Source organism: Lissotriton vulgaris, chromosome 7 (assembly GCF_964263255.1).
Source record: "Lissotriton vulgaris chromosome 7, aLisVul1.2, whole genome shotgun sequence".
In the NCBI taxonomy this organism is placed as follows: domain Eukaryota; kingdom Metazoa; phylum Chordata; class Amphibia; order Caudata; family Salamandridae; genus Lissotriton; species Lissotriton vulgaris.
In genome coordinates, this window is record NC_141695.1 from 380,867,140 (window position 1) to 380,893,563 (window position 26,424).

At 48.6% G+C, this 26,424-nt stretch overlaps 1 protein-coding gene across 3 annotated transcripts in view; it reads left to right on the plus strand.

The window, feature by feature from the left end:
- Positions 1–26,424, plus strand: part of CNOT3 (CCR4-NOT transcription complex subunit 3) — a 992,943-nt gene that overhangs the window by 361,750 nt on the left and 604,769 nt on the right. For all 3 annotated transcript variants that reach the window (XM_086930326.1, XM_086930324.1, XM_086930325.1), the window contains one exon: positions 15,035–15,257. In XM_086930326.1, the coding sequence (XP_086786452.1) occupies positions 15,035–15,257 (223 nt within the window). The remainder of the gene's footprint in view (positions 1–15,034; positions 15,258–26,424) is intronic.

Consider the following 26,424-nt stretch of genomic DNA (forward strand, 5'->3'; position numbering starts at 1 on the left):
TGCAGCGGTCACGCTCAGCGGTCGCGCCCCAGTTGCGCCGAAGGTGCGCCAAAGGTAAGCCCGTCTACGCCAAGACAGCGCCCAGCGCCAGACCCCCTGGTTCCCGCAATGCCCAACCCACTCGCATCACTTACGATGCCACCACCCTCCTAGCCCTTAACCCCGGCCGTTCCCCCAACTGCGTCCAAGCCGCTCCTGGACACACCCATGGACCCTTCTCTTGCAACTCCTGCAAGTTCGACGGCACCAAAACCAACTCCTCATCCACCAACACCAAACAGAGACCTGACACCAACCACCTAAAATGCATCCTGCTCAACACCCGCTCGGTTCACAGACACGCCATCGACCTCTGGAATCTACTAGACACCATCTCTCCGGACGTCGCCTTCCTAACAGAAACATGGATGAATGCCTCTTCAGCCCCAGACATCACCATTGCTATCCCGGAAGGATACAAGATCATCCGTAAGGACCGCATCAAGCAAACAGGAGGAGGCAAAGCTATCGTCCATAAGAACTCCATCCGCATCTCAACCAGCTCAGACGTCAACCTTGCCAGCGCCGAACACCTCCACTTCCAGATCCACACCGACCCCAAGACCACACTCCGAGGCACCCTCCTCTACCGGCCCCCAGGACCCCGTGCACAATTCAGTGACGACATCATTGACTTTATCACCCCACACGCCCTCCCCTCCGAGGACTACATTCTATTGGGAGACCTCAATTTTCACCTGGAAAAGAGCAATGACAGCAGCGCCACCACCCTTCTGGACAATCTCGCCGACCTCGGACTCAAACAACTTGTCACTACCCCCACCCACATTGCAGGTCACACACTCGACCCCATCTTCACCTCCAGCAAACATGTCTCATTCAGTCACACCACAGCTCTTCATTGGACGGACCACAGCTGCGTTCACTTTATCTACAATAGACCACAATCCACAACCATCCTCAACCCACCCTGCGAAGAAATTGGAACAAAATCACCATCGACCAGATCTCCTCATCGCTTCTTCAAAACCCCCCTGCCCACTCCTCAAACCCCGACCAAGCAGCCATTAACCTCACCCAATGGCTATCCAACAGCGCCGACATCCTAGCACCGTTGAAAAAACGTCAAATCAAACCAGGCAGCAAAAACGCCTCCTGGTTCAACGATGATCTTAAGAAATCGAAAAAACTCTGTCGCTCCCTCGAAGACCTGGAAAAAAGACCCAAACACCAGCACCAGGGACGCCTTCAAAAACGCCACCCGCATACACCACCAACTAATCCGGTCTGCCAAGAAAGCCGCATTCAAAGACCGACTAGACAACAACGCCCACAACAGCAAGGAATTATTCAACATCGTCAAAGAATTTACAAACCCATCAGCCAACTCCAACGACATCACCCCCTCCCAAGCCCTTTGCGACTCCCTAGCTTCCTTCTTCCACAACAAAATCGCAGACATCCACAACAGCTTCGACAACCGACCCGGAGACCAACCCACCCAACCTTCTGCAGGACCTTCACCCCCCTTGAACATCCTTAACGACTGGAACCCAATCTCCACTGAGGACACCATCCGCCTGATGAACTCCATCCACTCTGGATCCCCAACTGACCCATGCCCTCACCACATCTTCAACAAAGCAGACTCCATCATAGCACCACACCTCCGAGATGTCATCAACTGCTCCCTCAACTCCGCCACCTTCCCGGAAAACTGGAAACACGCAGAACTCAGCGCCCTTCTGAAAAAAACCCACAGCTGACCCCACCGAACTCAAAAACTACCGCCCCATCTCGCTTTTTCCATTCCCGGCCAAAGTCATCGAGAAAGCTGTCAACAACCAGCTCGCCGCCTTCCTCGAAACCAACAAATTCCTCGACTCCTCACAGTCCGGATTCTGAGCCAAACACAGCACTGAGACCGCACTCATCGCTGCAACAGACGACATTCGAACTCTACTGGACAACGGAGACACAGTCGCCCTCCTCCTCCTCGACCTCTCCGCTGCCTTCGACACAGTCTGTCATAGCACCCTTCTACAGCGCCTCAGAAACGTCGGAATCCACGGAAAAGCACTGGAATGGATCACCTCGTTCCTTACCGGAAGAACCCAGAGAGTCCGCCTCCCACCATTCAAGTCAGAGGCTACTGAAGTCATTTGTGGCGTGCCACAAGGATCTTCACCCAGCCCCACCCTCTTCAACGTATACATGAGCCCCCTTGCGGCCATCGCTCGCCAACACAACCTCAACATCATCTCCTACGCTGACGACACTCAACTGATCCTCTCACTCACCAAAGACCCTAACCCCGCCAAAACCTACTTACACGAAGGAATGAAAGAAGTAGCCGAGTGGATGAAGCACAGCCGTCTGAAACTGAACTCAGACAAAACGGAAGTCCTCATCTTAGGCACCTCCCCCTCCGCCTGGGATGACTCTTGGTGGCCAGAGGCCCTTGGAAAAGCACCCATCCCGACAGACCACGCACGGAACCTGGGCGTCATCCTGGACTCCTCACTCTCGATGACCAGACAAGTCAACGCCGTTTCATCATCTTGCTTCAACATTCTTCGCATGCTCAAAAAAACATTTCGCTGGATCCCCACCGAAACTAGAAAAACGATCACCCACGCACTGGTCACGAGCCGCCTGGACTACGGAAACACCCTATACGCCGGTACCACCACAAAACTCCAGAAAAAACTCCAACGCATCCAGAACGCTTCAGCCAGGCTCATACTTGACATCCCGCGTAAAGAACACATCTCTGGTCACCTGAAAAACCTCCACTGGCTCCCCGTAAATAAGAGGATTACTTTCCGCCTCCTAACCCACGCACACAAAGCACTTTACGAACTTGGACCCGAATGCCTCAACACACGACTATCCTTCTACACCCCCTCCCGTCAGCTACGATCCTCCAACCTAGCCCTAGCCACTGTACCTCGCATCAACAAAACCACCATGGGAGGTAGATCCTTCTCCTACCTGGCAGCTAAAACTTGGAACTCTCTTCCCACTCACCTTCACCTTACTCAGAACCACCTAGCATTCAGAAAGCAACTTAAAACTTGGATATTCGACAAGTAATTCCCCACCCTTCCTCAAGCGCCTTGAGACCCTATGGGTATGTAGCGCGCTATATAAATCTATTGACTTGACTTGACTTGACTTGAGCAGCAAAGGCTGCGGATCCCCTATCTGCCCCTCTTTGAGGTTCTCTTGTTCCTTCTTTATTTGGCCCAGCAGGGTTTTGCTCTGGACACTCTTACGGGCTACCTCTCGGCCATTTCAGCCTTTCTTAGGCTTCATGATCAGCCTTCTCTTTTTAAGTCCGCTTCCTTAGAGGCATTATTTATCTTTTTCCTTCTGTTACATTCGTAATGCCTCAGTGGGACTTGAACTTTGTTCTTACTTACCTTATGTGGGCTCCCTTTGAGCCCCTTCATAACTGTCTTCTCAGACTTCTTACCCTAAAGACTGCTTTTCTGGTGGCCATCACCTCTGCTCGCAGCGTGAGTTAGTACAAGCTCTTTCTTCAAAGCCTCCTTTCCTGGCTGTTTATCCGGGAAGGTCGTCGCGAGAACCTGACCTTCCTTTCTTCCCAAGGTGGTTACTTATTTTGATCTTGGTCAAACCATCATTTTTCCCACCTTCTTTCCGCCTCTGCATCCTTCTAAGGAGCAAGAGAGACGCCACTGACCGGATCCAAAATGTGCGCTATAATTTTTTTGGTTTCGCACCTAGCAAATCCGGGTAGGTGACAAGCTCTTTGTTGGCTACGTGGGCTACAAGAAAGGTCTTGGTGGGTAGTTTTGTGCATTAGGCGGGCTATTCTTTGGCAAAGAAGGAGCCTCCCATGGGGCTGCGTGATCATTCCACCAGGGCGACAGCAGCTACTACTGCTTTGGAATGCGGAGTCCCCCCTCAATGTCAGTCAGGCAGCTATGTGGGCATTTCTACACACGTTCACTAAACACTACTGCCTGGACAGCCAAGTCCGGAGACACAGATTTTTTTGGGCCGTTCTATATACCTCCGGGGTTGGTATTGCTGGTGTATCTATTCTAAGTTAAGGAATCTTTAACTAACTGTTTCTTTCAGATGAACAAGTTACTTAACCTTTGGTAACGAGATATCTGTAAGAAACATAGGTTAGTTATAGATTCCTTACCACCCCACTCATTCTCCCAGTTCTGCAAACTGACTTCTAATGTTAAGGATCCCCTTGCAGGGCCCTAGTTTTGTTCACCAGTAGTCAGTCAGTGTCTTGCTTGGCTCTGTGCTTGTGCATGGAAAGTAGTGTACAGAATTGACGTCCGCGCACGAGGGCAGAATCTAAGTAGCTGCTGCGACGTCATCCCTTCGACCACGACACCAACGACTAGAGTTTTTGAAGTGCTAGGGTTTCAGCTGCCTATGGTTGAGAAAAAAAATCGACTTTGCGGACTGAAATACTACAACCAGGACCTTCGGGAGAGCCTATATTGCATTCAACGAGGCACTGACAGCCTTCATAGTTACTGGGTTAAAACCCACTGCTTCCCTTCGAGCAACCCAGGTAGGTTATCAAAACATTAAAACTCATTTGGGGACAAGATGTTTTGCCAGCTAGCCTTGCCCTACGTTTCTTTAAAGCGGTGTGACTTCTCTGGAGTACGATTCAGAAAAGGGGGTGGTGATGAACAGTGTCTGAATTAAGCAGACCACTCTTACCCAGTCCAAAGATCAGGGCTTGATCCATCACCGTTATTTATCTCACTGCACCATCCCAGCTCAGAACCTGGCTACATGCAAATCAGTCTGTCCCTGGCCCATTGCATCATGGGAACAGGGCAGACTAAACTACCAAGCCAATTCTTCACCAGAAAGGAGACAAGCTACCGGGGACCGGTTTCTGGCATTTCAGCCGTCTCCGGCCCGGCTTGCTTGAATCCTGATGGTGCAGTGAGAAAGGGACTCATGTCTGAGTATACCCTGCCACACCTATAGTGGCCAAAAACGATTCAGAAAAGGGGGTGGTGAGTATTCTGCTTAATTCAGAAACTCTGTCCATCACCACCCCTTGTTGTTAAATATTTTGTCCACCATAAGCGTGGAAGGGTATACTCAGATGTGAGTCCCTTGCTCATTGCACCATCAGGATTCAAGCAAGCCGGGCCGACGACGGCTGAAATGCCAGAAACCGGTCCCCGGAAGCTTGTTTCCTTCCCAGTGTAAGAATTGGCTTGGTAGTTTGGTTTGCCCTGTTCCCATCATGCACTGGGACAGGAACAGACTAATTTGCATATAGCCAGGTTCTGAGCTGGGATGGTGCAGTGAGCTAAAAAACGGCGTTGGATCTAGCCCTGATCTCTTGACTGGGTGAGAGTATTCTGCTTAATTCAGAAACTCTGTCCATCACCACTGTGAGAAGGTGGCCTGATATGCAGTGCTCACTATTCTAGTGAACACTATGTATCAGTCCAGCAACCCTTATTGATGATTGGTTGTAAGTCAACCTTATAGAACAGCTATCCTAGTAGCGTGGATACGAGCAGTTTAAGGCTAAAGACTCGAGAGGGCGTGTTAAGCCAGCTGTTTACCACACATATACCCCTTGAATACCCAGTGAAAGGACACCACACAAGTGTTATGAAAATAAACAGTTATTTATTAAGAATCACAACAGCCCTGTACTCTTTATGAGGACAGGGTACTAAGCACAAACCAAAACTCTTACAAAAATACTTAAGTTAGCACAGTATATACAAATGCCCGAGGGTCACGGAAAACCATATACTCAGAAAGTGGAATGCGAAATTACTAGCAGGTAAGTACAGTACTAATAGCCTTTGGAATCGCTAGGACTTGACTAAAGAATCGTTAGATTACTTCTAGGAGACCCAGGGGACTCGGGTGCAGAGTGTGCACTCTCACGCGTGATGCGGGACAAAGTCTATGGTAGCTAGGAATTGCAAAGTTAGTGTTCTCGGGCGAACCCGACCTGGTAGGAGGAAAACGAAAGTGGATTCTGACCCTTGGATAGTGAGGCTATGCTGGGGCACCGAAATGCCGAAGTTACCTAGCCCAGGGGCTGCAGCTGCATAGGACTCAAAAGACGTCGGGAATCCTCGTAGACGGACCAGGAGCCTGGAAGAAAGAAGTTGCTGGCAGGCGACCAGTGAACAAAGTTCGATGGATCCAAGCCTGGATCGATGGAAGATGACACCTGAAAGCAGAGGGGACCAAGTTCGAGACTACTAGCCAGTAGTCAGTGGGCACCAGGAGGGCACCGGATGGTAGCCACCTCGACTAGGTGAGTGGGTGACGCTGTGATCGCAGATCTCACGGACCAGGAGGCGTTGTCGGCGACCAGGATGGAGGAGCGATCTGTCCCACGATGGATGAAGCTGTCAGCGTCGCTGGACCCAGGATTGGGCAACAAAGCCTTGGCAAATTCAAGCCCACGCGGTGGACCTAAAATGGCGTCTGGAGTGGACCAGGAGGGTCCGGGGTGCCTCTCTTGAAGAAGGAAGCAAGGGCCAATCTGGAGCAACCAGACCAGCAGCAGTGATGTCGTCGGGCGTCGTGAAGAAGGCCACAAGCCAGCCGGCTAGTAGCCACACAGCGCGGTGAGCACGCAAAAGCAGAAGGGCCCCACGCAGATCGTGGAGATGCTGGAGGGCTGATCTTCGGTGCTGGAGCTGCTCAGGGTTGGGGCTTCTCGGACCCCAAAGCACTCACCAGTGGAAGACTCGGTGGGCTTGTTACAAAGAAGTCGTGCAGTCTTGGCGATCGTCGGTCCCTCGAGGTCTCGTCGCACTCACGGTTCTCAGCTTTGCTGTAGAGGTGAGTAGAGGTCAGAGGTGCCAGGGAAGCCGGGTCTCGTCGAGCTGGGTCGTCGGATTCGTGATGAAGGACTTGCAGCAGACCGCAGTGTTCTTAGGATGGTGCCCGCTTGATGCAGGGTGACTACTCCTTAGCCACAAGGGAGAATCTTGAAGAAGGAAATCTTGAAGTCCTTTCGCAGAAAGTCGTGTCTTGATTCCAAAGATGATCTAATTTGAACAGGGGGCCCGCTCCCATCTTTATACTAAAAAAGGGGGCTGACCCGGTGACTAGGTCCTGCCTATGGGTGGGACTAGGAGGGGGGTGGTTACACCCCTCTGCCATGCCGGACTTTCCCCAGGCCAGGGGCTGGTGTGCCCCTGGAACTGGTTCTGACCAGCCTATGCGTAGTGAGCACCGGGGTGCCACTCAGCAGTCACCTTCCTGTAAAGCCCTGCCTACCCAGGATACACAAAACCATGTCTGGGACGGTGCTAGCACCGCCCCGGACAGGAAACCCTTTGTCCAAGCCTCCCTCGCTGGAAGGACTCCCAGCAGCAGGAGGTCAGACTCGTGTCTGTGGTGGCAGCATCCATTTTGTGGAGCTGAGGCTTCAGTTAACTTTAACCGGGGTTCACAGTTACATACATGTCGTGTCCCTCTAGAAGGGTGGAATGCTAACCCCGTCGCCAGAATTGGCGAGGGGTTAGTATTCCAATTCGTATGACACCTTACTCGACATGTTTTGATAAAGCAATACCAAAGTTAGCATTTAACCGCGAGGATTATAATGCACTTAAGAGTATATGTAAATGTAAATGTAAATGTAAGGTGTTTTGTAGCGCGCTCAATTACTACCGGAGTATCCTGGCGCGAATGACCGCTGGGGAACCCGTCCTGGCTTTCCCTGTGAGATGGTCCCATGCTGGGTATCTCCAAGGTGAAGCCAGGCATCCATGGCGTCTGTGGGGGGCCGTTGTAGAGATGAGGCAAGCTTAATGCCCAGAGTTACCGAGTGTGATCACTGACCAAAGTGGGCACCGAGGCGAGAATTATCAGTCCGCTGACCCTGGTCCTCGACCCTGCCGCGTCGGGAATCGAACCCTGGTCCCGGGCCGTTCTCAGCCTCCGGGTCTGCCGCCTCTAACCAGTGAGCCACACCTCTCTACTATATGGTATGCGATATCATGGAACAGCTATTAGGACTTGGTTCCGCAAGCTGCAGACAGGCTCAGCTCATGCCAGAGCACCATCTCACACGATTCCAAGCACTCTGCCTTCAGGATTGTCAAGGCCTGCCATAGGAGTGACTGATAGCAATCTGTGTGTCCATTTTAGGGTTAGGTATAGGTATACTACACCTACAGCAAAGGGTGATTACACGACTTTGCCCCAGCTGTCATGCAGCCAGTTGTGTCAAATTTAGGAGGCCAGCCAGGGGTGGCATAATACATGCTGCAGCCCCTGGCAGCCCTGGGTACACCTATGCCCTGAGTTACAGGGTCTGATAAGGTGGCCCAGTACCAATTGGAAATGTACCTAGGGTACATGGAATCCATTTTAAAGAGAGAGCAGTAGGCCTGGGGTCCTGATTGGAAGGATCCCAGGTCGACTAGGTCAAAAACCAGCTAAAACACAGGGCAAAAAGTTGGGGGCAACCATAGTCAGGAGGTACCTTCCTACAACCACCCCTTGTTGTTAAATATTTTGTCCACCATAAGTGTGGAAGGGTATACTCAGATGTGAGTCCCTTGCTCATTGCACCATCAGGATTCAAGCAAGCCGGGCCGACGACGGCTGAAATGCCAGAAACCGGTCCCCGGAAGCTTGTTTCCTTCCCAGTGTAAGAATTGGCTTGGTAGTTTGGTTTGCCCTGTTCCCATCATGCACTGGGACAGGAACAGACTAATTTGCATATAGCCAGGTTCTGAGCTGGGATGGTGCAGTGAGCTAAAAAACGGTGTTGGATCTAGCCCTGATCTCTTGACTGGGTGAGAGTAATCTGCTTAATTCAGAAACTCTGTCCATCACCACCCCTTGTTGTTAAATATTCTCTGGAGTACAGCCCCTCTTTGTTGGAACTTGACAAGTGAGAGTTTGCCGACTGCCCCTCTTGATCAAACTATTATGGTTGGAAGGGATACCTCAAAATATGTACTGTGATCTGGCATGGACTCAAAGATGGTATTGGCTGCGCTTCCAGTACCAGTATCATGCTTTGACTCACTTGGGATGCGGGCTGTTGAATTTTCTAAGGGCATACTTTCTAGACATGCTCTTCGATGGACTGAGACATTTTAGAGATAAATTTGATCAGGTCTTTGAGGAAGATAGTTGCCCCATAGCATGATTCTTGGAGTTATTGTTGGCAGCCCGCCTATTCCACCAGCAGTACAGGAAATGTAGGTTTTATGCCAGAGGCCTACCTTCAACTGTACTGTCAACCATTGTCGCTGGCTCAGCAGCTGGCCCAGCCTTTTCAAGGTGGAGGGATTGTAGGCAGTCAAGCCAGTCAACTTCTACTGGTGCATTCATCTACTTCCTTCTCCTCAGCTGCGTCTGAATCAAGTCTTTGATCTGCATCACAATCTCACAGTATGACAGGGTGCAGAATCGGACATTTTTCTGCCCAGCTGAAATCCTTTATATCAGGCTGCGGTGTTATGCAGAAAGTTCTAGGGTGCTATATTCTCCCATTTCTTTCTTCCCTGCATCTTATCCCTCGCACACAAGGTCTAACTCCAGCAGAAAAACCCTCTTTCTTATTGCTAAAAGTCAACCTCCTCATGGCCAAGGGTGCCTTTGAACGAGTGACAGACTATGACAGACAGTGGATGCTACCTGTTGCTTCTTTCTTGTGCCAAGGAAGTCAGAGGTCTCACACCTATACTGGAACTCCAGCCATGGAACATCTTTCTCAGAAAGAACAGGTTCAAATTCCTCACTCTGGTGCAGATCCTCCTTGCTTTGGGTCCTGGAGACTGGATGGTGTCCTTGGGCATGCTGGATGTATATTTGCCTTGCTCCCTTTTGCTCCTACCTCAGGTTTTCAGAAAGTGATGACTGTGGTCTCAGCTCATCTTCAGTTGGGGATACACAAGTTCTCGTACCTCATTGACTCTGTGTAGTTCAATGCAGTCTATTGACCACCTCCAGATGACGCCCATGCTTGACCTCCTTGGGGGTTACCACTGCCAAGCCCAAGTCCCAACTGAGCCCTGTGCATGAATAGTTTTTCCACTGCAGTGTGTCTGGGACATTCAGGGCATGATCCTGATGTTTCGGACCCGGAACCATCCTCAACAAGACAGGACTGAGGCTTCTTGGGCTCCTAGCCTCATGCGTCCTCTTTGATTTTTATGGCAAATGGAACCTCAGGTTTCAGCGGTCAAGCACTTGGGCTGTGTCTCTGATTTAATCATGATCTCATAGATCGCTCAGGAACTACTGTGGTGGCAGCCCTCCAAGGTGACCCCACCCATACTACACAGTTGTGACACATTTACAAAGCTGATGAGGTGGGAGGGTCCTCTGAAAGAGGGCCCTCCAACAAGAGGAAGACACCCACTGACTTGGCCCCAACCCTACTGGCCTGTCTCCCCCTCAAACCTGCTCCGGCGAAATCCAAGTGTGTCCTGCAGCCAGCAACCTTAAAAACCCTGGAGGACCTGCCTGTCTTAACTTCCAAAGACTGCTTCTCCTGTGAACACTGTATTTGTTCAACCGCAACCTCTGGCAGCAACCGGAAACCGCTAATCCGCCCCACTCTGCACCTGCCATCCACGGCCTGAGCTCGAGTGGGTAAACGCCACGAGAATGTCACCCTGGCGATCCTGAACGGAGATTCAGCAACCCCTGACTTACCTCAAGCCTCCAGCCGACACCGGCAGTCTAAATCCAGAAGGCCCCCCTAACCGCGACCAAGAGATGGTAAGAAGGTCCGACCCCAAAAGGCACCCCTACACCGGACACCCGACGGCCTTGTGTGTCTGAACCAACGGTGCTTAACCAACCCCTAACTTCCCAACTTACCTCTGGAATTGGTGGTCGCACCCAGAAGTCCTTCGTCTTCCTGTCTGCAGTGCTTTTGCAAACCGTAGATTCTCCATTGGAAACAGGGCAACCAACTTTGAAACAGCACACTGCACACGGCCGCCCTTGTGCTGCTGAGGGTGCATCTTTGGTGCTAATTGTTTCCCCATTTGCCCTCCGCTAAAGTCCAGGAGCTTTGCTCGCACAACCCATTAGCCTGCTTGCCACCAGCCACCAACCCGAGGCCCCCTATCTCCCATTGGATAACATTGGGCCTCAACATTCTGCACCTGGCCCCCCTAGTGCCGCTGAGTGTGCAACAAGAGTGAATCACTGACCCTGGGGGACCCCTGAGTCAGCCCCCAGAGCCTCAACCCCCACTACTGAATACTTACCTCATAACCGATAGCATATTTTCCTCCATAGGATAACATTGACACTTTTTCCTGAAAAAGTTTTTAAGTGTGGAGTTTTGAAACCAAAAGAAATTCTTTAAAATTGTACAATTTAACAAAAATTATTTTACTCACCTGTGTACAGGAAATGTCCCAGTGCTGCATCCAGGCATACAGCACTGAGTAAGAAAAGTAATCCAAAAGTAACTTGCCTGCTATTTTACTGAAAATCCCATTCAAGTCTATGTACTATACTTACACGTGATTACATTTCTCTGAAACAATACTGTAAGTCAAACCATAGTAAATTTACAATTTAACTGTTTTTACAATCAGCATTTACTACTGTAAATTATTTATTGTTTACCGGTGCCAGGCTTGCTTGGTTCTAGAAATAAAATGACAAAGAATATTTTTATACAAAATCAATTGGTCTGAAGTTCAGTCTTTGAGTGTGTGAATTAATTTGCTGACTGAGTGTGTACAACAAATGCTTAACACTGCCCTCTCATACTGCCTTATTGCTCGACCACACTACCACAAATAGAGTACGGTTCTATCTAACTATCCCTCTGCCCACCTTTGGGGTTCCAATGGACTCTGTGCACACTATAACTCACTTTATTATAGTATTTACAGAGCCAGCCTCCTACAGTGGGTATAATCCTGAACCAGAGTTCCTAATTCCACCACAACCAAGATGGTGAGACCATTCTTCGACTGTACACTTCAGGTGGGCCACCTTAGGGTTGTACCGAGCCTGTATGTGTGACACACCTTCTGACTCTCGCCTGCCCTGGTCCCATATTGGCCCCAGGGCAGGGGGTGGCATTCCCCTAGCTCTGTGTGGGGAAGGGGGGCCAGGGTTGCATATCAAAGGCAGCAGTCTTTGCAGCCTCTGGCCTTGATAGGATAAATCACTGGCCATCCTGCTGGAGGTGTGGACACCTTCCTCCGGAGCAGGCGTTGTAGTGTAGTTCCTATATCCCTGATAGGCTCTGCGCATTGGAATAATATACACTATAGTTTTGACATAGGACTGAGGTCAGTATATATCTATCGAGCACATTAAACTTAATTACTTGTGTGTGCCAGCTAACTCAGAGGTCACTAGAAACGTCTCGAATGAACAAGGGATTCGTTTCTGACAACCGCTTAAACATGACAACTTTGTTTCCCTTAGAGTTGGAACAATCTCGGAATCCTGGAAACAATAGATAGCAGTGTCAATCGTGCATGCTTCTTTTCTGCAGAGTTGCAGAGAAAAAGAGAGACGGGCGTTTCAATAAAAGGGTTTATTGAACAGTCTTATTTCTCATGCAAGAGATATGAACTGCTACAATCGTAAGACAGATGCGAAGTATAATTTAAACAGCGTAAGCAGTACAATAAAATAATGCTGCAATAGCATGGTCTGTAGCTATGACATATATAAAAATACATACATAAAGAACACAGGCTAAAATACTCAACTGGTACTTCTAAAATAATCCTGCCCCAGTGTACCTAACCTAAGTATAGTATAAGGGAAGAAGTAGGTGCTGTTTAGCTATAGTTTAGTTTATTTGTGGCAAGAGTTGCCAAAAGTTTCTCTAGGTCCTGGTCTGCTCCATACCTTGGAATGAGAGAGGTTGGTATCTCTTCCCAGGACTCGATCTCTAACACCCCGCAAGGGGAGTCAAACACTGGAGCTGGATTCTCGGCGAGGATGATGACAGCGTCTGGTCAGTGTGTAAGCTGGGGATTTGACTTCCTTCCGAACTTGCCGTTTGAAGCCTCTTCATGCAAGTAGGTAGCCGAATTGCGCCGTGCACCGTGATTTGCCATGGCGAGTGAAGGCATATTTATACCTTGAAGGTGCTTAGGAATGCCGGTATTGACTTACAAGTTGGGCATAAGAACGTCCTGAATGAACCCCTAAGGAATAGATGTTCAAGCATAATGAAGGAGTTTTTAGTGAAATCTGGTTTTCCTAGAACTCGTTGTGACGAAGATTAACGGATGCAGTTGACCATGCCTGTATTTGGTAAGCATGATCAATGCCTAAATAAGGGCTGGATTTCTATGCCTAAATAAGGACAATGTGAATTGTACCTATATAAGGGCATGATTCGGGAAATCTATATACGGTCTCTAAATCGACACACAACAGCATAGTTTCTGGCCTCAGAGGGCGGCCTCTCGCCTACAGGGGATCAGATACTTGTCTGTGGCAGCAGCCTGGACGATACCAGTCACCCAATACACTAGTAGACTAGTGGATGTTCAGGGGCCAGCTCTAAAATGCCTCCTGCTTTCATGTTAAAATATATCTGGCACTGGCATCATTATAGGTTTATTGAGATGGGTTGTTTGATGCCAGACATTATTTTTAGTGAAGCCATTATGTAGTTGTGTTACTAATAATAACTAGTGCCCAATACGTGCCTTTAAATTGGCTTCCTGATCACTCGCATGGTCTTAGCAATGGATATAACAGGGGCTTATCTGCTCATTCATATGAGCCCTCACACGTGATTTATTGCACCCTGCCTTAGGGCTCTAAGGCCTATTGTAGGGGTAACGTACAAATGAAGCATGCAGTGTACTTGGACTGGGAGTGTGCAATGTGTTTTCAGAAGTGCTTGCCCCCTTTCGCGCATCCCGCAATGGCAGTATGCATGCAGTTTTTGTGTGGGTCGACATGGATGGCAAAATAAATGCTGCAGCCCATATCGTCCCTCTTTTGTACCCATATTCTGTACTATTTCCCAGGGACTTACCAGGGACCTACAAGGGTGCTAGACTAATTGCCAATTGGGTACAATTGAGCATGTTGTCGTTTTTAGCTAAAGAACTATGGCACTGGGGCATATTTAGAAGGGACCCTGTGTACATCTAGTCAAGAAAATCAATACCAGTGGGCAAAATGGGAGCGACCATTTTAAAAAGGGCACTTTCCTTCAAACTGTCTTTACAATCCAATAGTTGCTAAGAACTCTAACCAGCCTTCTCCCAAAAGTTTTGTAACCCCTCTGTGTCGCTCAGTCTATGATACTACTGGCCTTCTTTGCTCAGTCACACTACTTGAAAGATAAGAGCTTTCATTGGCTTGCCTGTAAAAGAGCCATAAGGTTTTATGATAAAGGTACAAGGGATCACCGCATGGACAACAATCACTTTGCTGGGACCAAGTAAGGCAAAATGGTGCAGAAGAGGACTTTATCAAGGTAGATATTCCATAGTATAAAGATGTTGACCAGAAAAAAAAGGCCTGTGGGCCCATTCCACTAGTGCCTAAACTGCAAAAACTGCTCTTGCAAGGGGAGTGTCTGTACTGGACACATGCCTGGCCGCGACGTGAGCGTCACTACGTATATGTTCAATAAGCACTAATGCTGCAACATCCTAACCTGTAAAGAGGAGCCTTTTACTAAAGGCAAGTAACTTGTTCATAGTTTAAAAAGAGAAAAGAGTCTGCTGCAGGTTGGTATCATCTAGGTTTTAGATGTTATCAGACTGGTGTCCACACTAGGACCAGTTTGTGCTGGCTCAGGTGTGATGTCTGTTGCCCTGATTTGGTGATTCATATCCAGGTAAGAGGGCCATGACATAGGATATTGGGAATGACTATTACCGGTGCGTGGCAGTTGTATCATTTCCATCCACTCCTGGGAGAAGTGCAGTATGTTTAATATTTTGAAAATTATTGGAAATGTTTGAAGACATTGATTGTTCCTATATTGAATGTTTTTCACATCTGTATAATTTTTTTATTTCCCCTGTTTGGTTGAAACACTTTGTGTGGGCAGCAAAAGCAGGACAGGATAGAGGGGCTAAAACGGCACATAGAAAAGCATCGATACCACATACGGATGCTAGAGACTATCCTACGTATGTTGGACAATGACTCCATAGTGGTGGACTCCATACGAAAAATCAAGGATGATGTAGAATACTATGTGGACTCTTCACAAGACCCAGATTTTGAAGAGAATGAATTCCTGTATGATGACCTTGACTTAGAAGACATTCGTAAGTAGTCTGAACATAGTTTAAAAAAAAATAATCTTTTTTTAAATTTTAAATTGTTTTTTACACTGAACTGATTTGTCACTTTATTCACCTCTATACAATAGTTTCACAGCATCAACATGTTTGATTTCTATACTTTGAATATGCGTCTTGTAAGACGGATCCTTGAAAATCATGTGTTCGAGGCATGAGGGCTGCTGAATTCATATCTGTGCATAGATCGCCGCCTAGTGTTGGGTCCGGATGATTGCACATTGTTGTCCTGGAAGAGTCTTCGAAGTATCACGAGATAGGTGGCTCCTCCCCTGGACTACAGTGCGCATGGGCATCCTCTCCATCCTCAGATTGTTTTTTTCCGCCATTGGGTTCGGATGTTACTATCTTAGCTCAAGTTAGGAAAAACTTTCTACAAAGCCAAAAGGCTTTCGACAGCGTCGGTATCGTTTCGTTCGGTACCGGTAACTTTGTTTCGAGAGGACATCGAGGAATCAGACGGTTTTCTTTCCACACTCGACTCGATCTTCGATCTACAATGGAAAGAAGCCCATTCAAGAGGTGTCCACTTTGCAATGCAAAATACCCGCACATCGATGTCCACCCGGTGTGCAACAAGTGCCTTCTTATCGTCGGTATTGTATCATTCGGTGCCTTGCCCTTTCGGTTCTTCGATCGGCGTCGAAAGAAGATTCTCTCGACTACACAGGCCCAGACTACATAGACGATGGAACGGACCCCGTTCAAGCGGTGCCCCGTTTGTCATTCAAAGTATCCGAACTTGGATGTGCACCCGGTGTGCAATAGCGGTTTTTCCCCCGACCACGACGAGTCGAAATGTTTCGCCTGCTCACGGTTCCGCTCAAAAAAGACCATCAAACTTCGACGCGCAGCACGGCAGTCGGCCCAGCGGTCGGCACCAGCGCCTGCAGACATCTTCGATGCCGGGGACGAGTAACTCTTCCAGGATGAGGAAGAGGCGGAAGCCTTCTTACGACAACCAGACAAAACTGTTTATTGATTCGGAGTCGGGCAGGCTTACCGTCCACAAGCGGAAGATCGCGCCTGAACATCCCTTGGAAGGTTACAAGATCCCCCTCAAAAGGAAGACGGTCTCCACCACCTCTCCGGTTCTTGTTGAACCTATTCAGGACTACTCGCACCATATTGTTCAATCTCCAACACAAAGTGAGGAGGACTTAAATGCGGACTATAGCCAAATGGGCTTCTCTTTCAATACTGACACTGATCAAAATGTCTCAAATCAATGGTCCGGAGCGGGAGATCAAGGTGATGACCCCCAAACCGCACCAGACTCTCAGTCCTACATTGTGAAACTATCACCAACTGAGGACACTGTTGCATTCAATGCTTTAATTGAGCGGGCAGCCCCAACCATGACGTCCAGATGCATGCTGAGCCAGTGGATGAGGATTTCTTGTTGGATACCTTCTCCACGTCTGAACGCACCACCAAAACTCTGCCCATGCTTAAGGGGGTCCTCAAGCATGCCACAGCCATTTTCAAGGAGCCGACCAAAGCCAGGGTTATAAATCCCCGGATCGACAAAAAATATAGGCCTGCCCCAGTGGACCCAACCTATATCAAAGGCCAGCTCCCTTTGGACTCCCTCGTGGTGGCTAATGCACGCAAAAGGGCTAACTCTCAATCAACTGGTGACGCTCCCCCTCCGGACAAAGAGTCAAAAATCTTTGAAGCATCTGGGAAGCGTGTGGCGGCCCAAGCCGCAAACATTTGGAGAATTGCCAATACACAAGCCCTGTTGGCTAGGTACGACAGGGCGCACTACGACACCCTAGAACAGTTAATGCAGCACATGCCTGACATGTACAGAGAGGCAGCAGAAATGGTTATTAAAGAGGGGAAACTAGTCTCCAATGCGTCCATCAAATGCGCACTGGATGCAGCTGACACTATTGCAAGGGCAGTCAATACTAGCGCGATGCTGCGGCGCCATGCCTGGCTGCGCATCTCAGGGTTTAAATCCGAGATCCAAACTACTCTTCTCAATCAGCCGGTTAATCCGGACTTCCTGTTAGGACCCAAAGTGGACACAACACTTGAGAAAATGAAAAAAGACACTGAGACAGCGAAGTCCATGGGGGCTCTTCAGTCACAGCAGTTTCGGGGCAGTTCCTTTCGTCGCTCCGGTAACAGGGGAGCGACAAGAGGACAGGCTCAACAGCATTCACAGTACGGCAAAGGCAACACGCAATCTACCTACACTAAAAACACCAGAGGTGGATACCGGGGAAACAACACCAAGGGGAGAGGCCACTGCAATAACGGCGCCAGGTCCTCCACTCCCAACAAACAGTGACTTCATGTCACTGCCCCCCGACCATCTAACACCTGTCGGGGGGAGACTCCAGCAGTTCCTGCCACTCTGGGAAAACATCACAACAGACAGGTGGGTGAGACAACTTATCCGTTACGGCTATTGTCTAGAGCTAACCTCCACCCCCCCAACATACCCCCAAGAAACCGTCCTATGTCCGCAGAGCACTCCCTCTTATTGCAGCAAGAAGTACTCTCCATGCTGCAAAAAGGAGCCATAGAACTCGGGTCCCTGCGGCCCATTCTAGACCTCAGACCCCTCAACCAATACATCCTTTCGGAGCACTTTCACATGCTAACTTTACAACAAGTCCTGCTGCTGCTCCGTCAGGGCGACTTCCTAGCCACCCTGGACCTCAAGGATGCGTATTTCCACATTCCCATTCACCCCAGTCACAAGAAATATCTCAGGTTCACAATCAACGGTCAGCATTACCAGTTCAAGGTTCTGCCGTTCGGGGTCACGACTGCTCCAAGAGTTTTCACCAAGTGCTTAGCAACTGTGGCAGCACACCTTCGCAGAGAAGGTGTTCACGTGTACCCCTACCTGGACGACTGGCTCGTGCAGGCCAAATCTGCCGAGCAGTGCGGTCGCGACATGTCACGTACAATTCACCTCCTTCACAGTCTGGGGTTCTCTCTAAACTACGCAAAGTCTCACCTGCAGCCGGCCCATGTGCAACAGTACCTGGGGGCGACGCTAAACACCCAGTTGGCCACGGCGCAGCCGAACCCAGCCAGGGTCAACAGCATGCAAACGCTCATTCAGAGGTTCCAACCTCAGCGATCCCTCCCAGCGCAAGTTTTCATGCAACTGATCGGCATGATGGCATCCTGCATATTCATTGTCCCGCACGCGAGGCTGCACATGCGTCCCCTTCAGGAATGCTTAGCCCGTCAGTGGAACCAGGCTCATGGCCATCTAAAAGACCTAGTGTTGGTGACCGGTCGTGCTTACAGCTCTCTGCATTGGTGGAACCCACAAAACCTTTGCAGGGGACGACCGTTCCAGGAGCCCGTCCCACAAATAGTGCTAACGACGGACGCATCTCTCCTGGGTTGGGGAGCGCATGTCCTCCACTACACAGTGCAGGGACTGTGGACAGAACAACAGCAGAGGATGCATATCAATGTGTTGGAACTGATGGCGATCTTCATGGCACTGAAGGCATTCAAGTTGCACCTGTGCAACAAGGTCGTGTTAGTCCAGACGGACAACATGACCGCCATGTATTACATCCAGAAGCAGGGAGGCATGCACTCCCCGCAACTGTCTCACCTGGCCCAGAGCATGTGGAAGTGGGCCATTCAAAGGAACATCTTCCTCATGGCGGAGCATCTCCCGGGTGTCGACAACCAGATGGCGGACCTGCTCAGCAGGCACAGTCATCAGATGCACGAGTGGGAGATCCACCCGTCAGTTCTCCATCTGTTCTTCCAACAGTGGGGTCATCCGGACATCGACCTCTTCCCCACAAGCGAGAACGCAAAATGCCCAAACTTCGCCGCCAGGTTCCCACACCCGCAGTCTCAGGGCAATGCGATATGGATGAACTGGTCAGACGGATTTGCCTACGCTTTTCCGCCAGCCCCCCTCAAACCTCTGGTGGCGCGCAAACTGCGACATCACTCCATGACACTCATCCTGGTTGCTCCAACGTGGGCACGGCAGGCTTGGTACACCACGTTCCTGGAACTTTCAGTGGTGCCTCACCAACGGCTGCGTCTCACTCCCAGCCTCCTCACTCAGAGCCATGGAGACATTCAGCACCCAGATCCCCAGCAGTTGAACCTTGCGATTTCGCTCCTGAGGTCATAGAGTTTGGGTACCTGAACTTGCCTCCTGAGTGCATGAACATCATCAAGGAGGCAAGGCGACCGACTACCAGGCCCTGCTATGCAGCCAAATTGAAGCGGTTTGTTATTTACTGCTCCAACAATAACATTAATCCGTTGGACGCGTCTAGGCAAAACATCATATGTTAATTGTTGCATCTGTACCAATGCAACCTCGCGTACAGCTCTATCAGGATCCATCTGGCGGCCATAGCCACTTACCTTCAAAACAGGCAACACCTTTCCGTTTTCAGGGTACCAGCCATTAAAGCCTTTTTAGAAGGACTTAAGAGAGTAATCCCTCCCAGACACCCCCCTTCACCAGTCTGGAACTTGAATATCGTTCTCACCAGGCTCATGGGGCCGCCCTTTGAGCCACTCCATTCCTGTGAAATACAGTTCCTCACCTGGAAGATGGCCTTCCTAATAGCTATTACATCGCTGCGGAGGGTCAGTGAACTGCAAGCTCTCACAATTCAGGAACCCTACCTTCAAATTCATGCGAATAGGGTTGTGCTTCGCACCAACCCTAAATTCATGCCAAAGGTGGTTTCGCAGTTCCACCTCAACCAAAATATAGAACTGCCAGTTTTCTATCCTAACCCAGACTCAGTGGCAGACAGAGCACTGCACACCTTAGATGTGAAAAGAGCTCTCCTGTATTACATCGACAGGACAAAAGACTTTCGAAAGACTAAACAACTGTTCGTTGCATTCTCTCCGCAACATAAAGGCAACCCTATCTCCAAGTCAGGTATTGCCAGGTGGATTGTTAAATGTATCCAAATCTGTTATCAAAAAGCTAAGCGCACATTAACAGTTCCCCCTAGAGCGCATTCCACACGCAAGTTAGGGGCTTCCATGACTTTCCTGGGTAATATTCCTCTAGAGGACATTTGTAAAGCAGCCACATGGACCACCATACATACATTTACCAAACACTACTGCGTAGATGTACACTCCAAACAGCAAGCTGCTGTAGGACAAGCTGTTCTCAGAACTCTCTTTCAGACTGCTGCAGCTGGCACGGGCACCTGCCGGTAAGGAGGTAACTGCTATTTATTCTATGCACAGATATGAATTCAGCAGCCCTCATGCCTCGAACGGAATATGCTACTTACCAGTATGCATCTGTTCTTGGCATGAAGGGCTGCTGACATTCATATCGCCCGCCCTCCTCCCCGGTGCCTGTCGCAGCTGCAGCTCTCAGAAGCATTTTCAGGCATGGTCATCACTTTCAGTATTACACTCCATCTCTGCCACAATGGCGAAAAACAATCTGGGGATGGAGAGGATGCTTATGCGCACTGTAGTCCAGGGGAGGAGCCACCTATCTTGTTATACTTCGAAGACTCTTCCAGGACAACAATGTGCAATCATCCGGACCCAACACTAGGCGGCGATCTATGCACAGATGTGAATGTCAGCAGCCCTTCATGCCAAGAACAGATGCATACTGGTAAGTAACATATTCCATACTTAAATTAAGGCTGTATCTGAGCAGGATCAATTGTAATTTCTGGCAGAATTTGGCAGTCTTAATTAAGATGTTATTGAATTTCTCATCCAGGGGTCAGGATCTCGGAAGAAGATTTAATACTGTAGTTTTGAACATTGCTCTTTTAGCATGATCTAGCACTTGGAGAGGATATTTGAAGTTGTGATTGGCTATAGTAACAATCTAATTTTTTATAGGAAAATATCTCATTGTAAACATTTTTGAGTGGCTGTTTTCTCCTTGGAGTCATGAACATTGTTGAAAGTGGCTATTCTCAAAGAGGCAATTTAAGAGGCTGAACTATATTCTCAGTAACAACATTATAAGTTGAGTAATGACACGGTGTGGGCAGAGCGGTTATGGACATGGTCCAAAAGTATGGAATGAAGGTCATGGTCCCTAGGATGCTTATGCAGTCTTAGACCTTGAGCACAACCATATATTTGGAGCCATCAACCTGAATAATGAGCACTATTATTTGAATGCTTCTTTGCTCAAAATCTGACAAGTCTTTGACTACTTTCGCTTTCTTTTTGACTTAGCTAAAGAAACTTTTAGGGACGCTCAGTACCCTGCTGGCAGATTCTCTCAAGAACATTTACCATATTTACGGTTAAATTGGAAGAAGCTGTCTCTTTTTCTTGAGCCAGAAGAATGTCTGTAGCATGTGTCTGTAGTGCTGTGCATACTCATGCATCTACAGTTTGGCTCTGATATTGCAACTTGTTTTTTTTTTCAGATTCTTTAGTCACAAGGTCTTGGTGACTCCTTCCATGGTGCTGGATGCACATGGTCACAGACTTCATAGTAAGATTGTTTTTCTCATCCATCTGGTTCTGGCATTATCTAGTCTAGTATTTATCCATCATTGATCATGACTACTTGTAGGGCTAGTCTCCACCCCACCAAGCACTCCCCTCGCACTCACACACTCATTCTGGAACACCTTACATTGCTACACAAGGAGTTACAGGCGCTCCTCTGAAATGGGCCATAAAGCCAGTGCCCAGTCACCATCAGGGCAAAGTAGCCTACTCTCTATACTTCATCATTCTCAAAAAGGACAGATCCCTCAGGTTCTTCCTAACCTTCGTTCTCTCAACATATGAATCCTATCGAAACACTTCATATGGTCACACTACAGGATTCCATCCTTCTGCTTCAGCAAGGTATCTTCATGGCTACCCTCTACTTGAAGGACGCATACTTGCACTCCCCGTTTCATCCAGCTCATCTGTACTATATCTTTTTTTTTCGTTTTTCTTTCTTTATAAAGTTTTATGTAGCGTGGACTTGATCCCGAAGGATATCGGAGCGCTTTACAATTTGAGGGAAATGAAGGTAACAGATCAGTACATGAATCAAATAGGGAATATGTCATTCGAACTACCCTTGCACAATTCCAGAGATTTCACAGTACTTATCATTAACAAAGTGTTAACCTACTGCCCAAGGGTCTTTACCAAATATTTTACGGTAGTAGTATGTCAACTCATGAGGTAAGGGGAATTCATGTCTTCCCTTACCTAGACAAACAAGCATTCCTAGCTCATACCCAAGCTTCGGTCTTCCTACTATATTAACCTAGGGTTTACAGTGAACGCAACAAAATCCCATTTCGAGCCTCTTCATTTCCAGGTCATTCTAAGGGGCTGTTTCAACTCTGTTTTGGGAAGGCCTTCCAAAATACAGGTGTTGGAGTAGTTTCTTCCTCTTTTTTTAGCCAATTTGTCACCTTCCAGGTCTCACGGTTATGCACTTGCTAGGATGACCTCATTCATCACCATAGTGCCCCATGCCAGGCTTAATATGCACCCACTCAAGTGCCTCTCAAGCCAGTGGTCACAAGCAGAGGTTCGGATGAAGGATCTAGTGTTGGCAAGGGCCAGCATCCATTGCACTCTACAGTGGTGAAACAGCAAAAACTTTCTGTTGCCAGGCCACTTGCAGACTCCGTTCCTCAGGTGACCATCACCACACAAGCATCTCTAGCTGGCTGGGGGCAAATCTTGATGACATGAGCCTCATCTAAGGGGTCTTAACATCAACCACTTGGAGCTGTTATCCATTCATCTACCAGTCCAAGCTTTTCAACAGATTCAAGGTAAGGCAGTCCTGGTGTGTACAGAAAAAATTACTGCCATGTTCTATCTTCAGAAACATGGAGGGGCACACTTTCCTTACCTGTCTGCCCTAGTGCAACAGGTTTGACTTGAGGCCATCAATCACAATTGACCTCCTGGCTCAATACCTTCCGGGAGTGGATAACTTTGTAGACCTTCTCAGCAGTACCCAGCAAACCAGCAAACCAGTACATGAGTGGTAACTCCACACACAGATCCAATCTTACTTTTGCAGGTGGGGCACCTCATACCTAGACCTCTTTATAATGGCAGAAAATACAAAATGCCAAAACTTAAAAGCCAGGATTCCACACCCCCTGTCCATGGGATATGCTCTGTGGATGAACTGGTCCTGGATCTTTGCCTATGCTTTTCCTCCTCTCCCACTCATTCCGTATGTGGCCAGGAAGTTAAGATAAGTATTCCTCACACTCATTCCGGTGTCTCCAACATGGGCCAGGCAAACTCCAAACGCTGCTTAAGAAGTCCATTTTCTCTCATGAAAAGCTTCCCAACTGGCCAGACCTTCTCACTCAAGACCACGGCAAAGTAAGATACCCAGACCCCAAACAGCTCAACCTAGAGTTCTGGTAACCTTGAGTTGCTGCAGGAGTAGATGGACATATTCTGAGAAGCCTGTGGGCCCACCAAATGCACTTGCTTTAAAAAAAGAAATGTTTAGGAGTAAACATAAAAACCAAAAACAGAGCTTCAGAGAGAGCAGTATTACATTAGATAAATAAACATACACACAAAAAAGGAAAAAAAGAGGTACAATATTTTGCTAATGTTCAAAACGCTTATAGTTCTGCATTAGTCTAATTTAGCATAGGCCCCCAGATTCGATAAAACTTCCTTCCAGAGCGGACATCTCTGCTCTTGGATATTGACAATTCCCTTTCAAAAATCTCCCTTAGCATTGCCCACCATTCATATGCTCTTGGTGGAAGTTTGCTGTTGCTGTGATGATCGATATAAAAGATCTTCAGCCCAGAGCTACGTCTGGCTTATAGCCAAGTATCAGTTCTAAACGATTGGTTATTATACAAAAAACATCCTTCCAGTAAACAGTCAAACCTGGACAAGTAATAAACATGTGCAGGATGTCAGCAGAAAACAAGCCGCACTTTACACATTTTACATTTGTCATTCGTATTTATACCATTGGGATCTATCCATTTAGCTATTCGTTCTGGGGTATAGTAGAGCATATACACAGTTTTGAACTGTTGCAACTTTAAATTAATAGAATGTGCCACAGTATCTAAGCTCTGTATTGATTCTTCTATGTCACCAGGACCTGCATCCTATCATTCTCCCATATTTGAGAGAATAGTTGCTAAGCCTTACTAATAGTCAATTTTCCCCCTAGGTGTAGGTAAGTCAGTATATCTAATCCAGTAGGATGTCTTATTTCTGTAGTAGGGGATCTCTGTTTATAGTCATAATTTTGTGAATCTTCCTGTCCATGTTTGGGTACCTAGGAGCAATCAAAATAGTCTCTTAAGTTGTCTTCTTCTGCAGTCCTGCATAGACACTTAAGAGAAAATCAAAGACAAATGATGCAGCCTAAAACTACAAGGCTGCATTGGCCAACACCTCATCTTGAAGTGAAAAGGATAGCCAAAGAATATTAAATTTTACACATTTTGTAAAGTTTCACACCTAGAGAAACTCCCCTTCACAAAAATCCTTTGTCATGATAGAGAGGAAGGGTTGGACAGACAAGCCCAATAGGCTGCCATTATCTGTCTGGAAAAGGGATACTGTGCCTTTAAGGAACTCTCCAGAGACCCTCGGTATCCCAGGATGCACAGCCAAAGGACTTTTACTTTCAGTTCTTTTTCCCGGCTCCTGCTAGCAGGACCCTGGAGCATTGGGCTCTACTTTTTTGGGTATACCTTCAATTTTTGGAGCTTTTCCAGTGTTTTGAGTGTTTCACTTGACATCTGGTGTCTTCCTCTTCCAATTGCTGTGTTTTTTTTATACTAGTTTTGCAACCTCTATATTGTCGAAATGCCAGCTTTATTCGACAAGTGCCCTGAGTGTGGTAGGAAGAAGGCTAAATCTGACCCCCACAGAGTGTGCCTACTCTGTCTCCCTTCTAGCCATGTCCCAGACTCTTGTGATGTCTGTCACTTTTTCTCCAGGAGGACCCTGCGGGATAGGGAGAAGATTCGTCTCCAAGGCTTGGAGCAGAGGAGACATCAAGAACCAGGTGGGACTTCTGGGCATGGAGGGACTCTATCTTCATCCTCTGCCCGTGCATCGGCCTCTGGGGGGCTCCCCAGTCCAGAAAAGGCCCAGAAAAGGCACTGGTCCCGGTGGCGTCGAGAAGTATGACTACCATCTGCTCCCTGTCGACTCAAGGCTCTGGGTCGAAGCGACGTCGACATTCGGCGTCGAGGGGTAGGACGTCGAGACCTGGGACGAGGTCGATGTCGAGGTCATCACCGGCGTCGACACATCTTCGACCTCGTGATGAGTCCCGAAGAGACAGGCGCTCGCCATCCACATCGAGGAATGAAACGTCGATATCAAGGCGAAGGCCCTCGACGTCGGGGAGTTTGTCGACGTCAAGAAGAGCGACGTCGAGAAGAGAGGCGTCAAAGAGGTCAACGTCGAGGAGGGTTAAGTCGACGTAGAATAGAAAGTCTAGGCCTAGAACAGTATCTAGTGCCTCTGTGGTTAGCGTCTCCTCATCAGCGGCGAGTCACCGGTTGCGACGGTGCCAGCGCTCGTCCTCATAAAGATCTTCCTCCATAGCATCCTCCCCGAGGCCTGCTCGTAAGCAGACGAGAGAGTTCCTAGGTCATCGGACTCTGATTATTCCAGGACCTATTCGCCCTCAAGGCCCAGGACACGTACACCTCCTAATATTCCACAACCTCTTCCTCACCGCAGCCTTTGGTTCCGGCTCCACCTCTTCCGCTCCCGCAGCCTCCGGGGCCGGTGGCTCCTGCAAGGCCCAGAAAGCCAAGGTCAAGATCCAGAAGAAGGCGTCGCTCTCTTAGTGGGCATAGACCTTAAACGAGGTCACGTCATCACCGGCAGATCGAAAGGTCACGGTTGAGGTACACGGACTCGTCTAGTGACAGGAGATATACTCTCATCCTACGAGAGTTTCGCCTGTGGATGACATTGTGATATTCCAGGATGTGCTGCTGAGAGGGCCCGAGAAGTTGGAGATTACACTGACTGTGCCTACCCCTACCACCTCGGTGATATTTGAAACGTTGCAAGGCAGGCACCTTTCTCGCCCGTTGGTGCCAGGACTGGAGGAACCGGCCATGGAGCTGTTTCTGACGCCGGCCTCGGTGAAGTCGGTGCCATCCAGGCTTCAAAAGAAGTATCGACC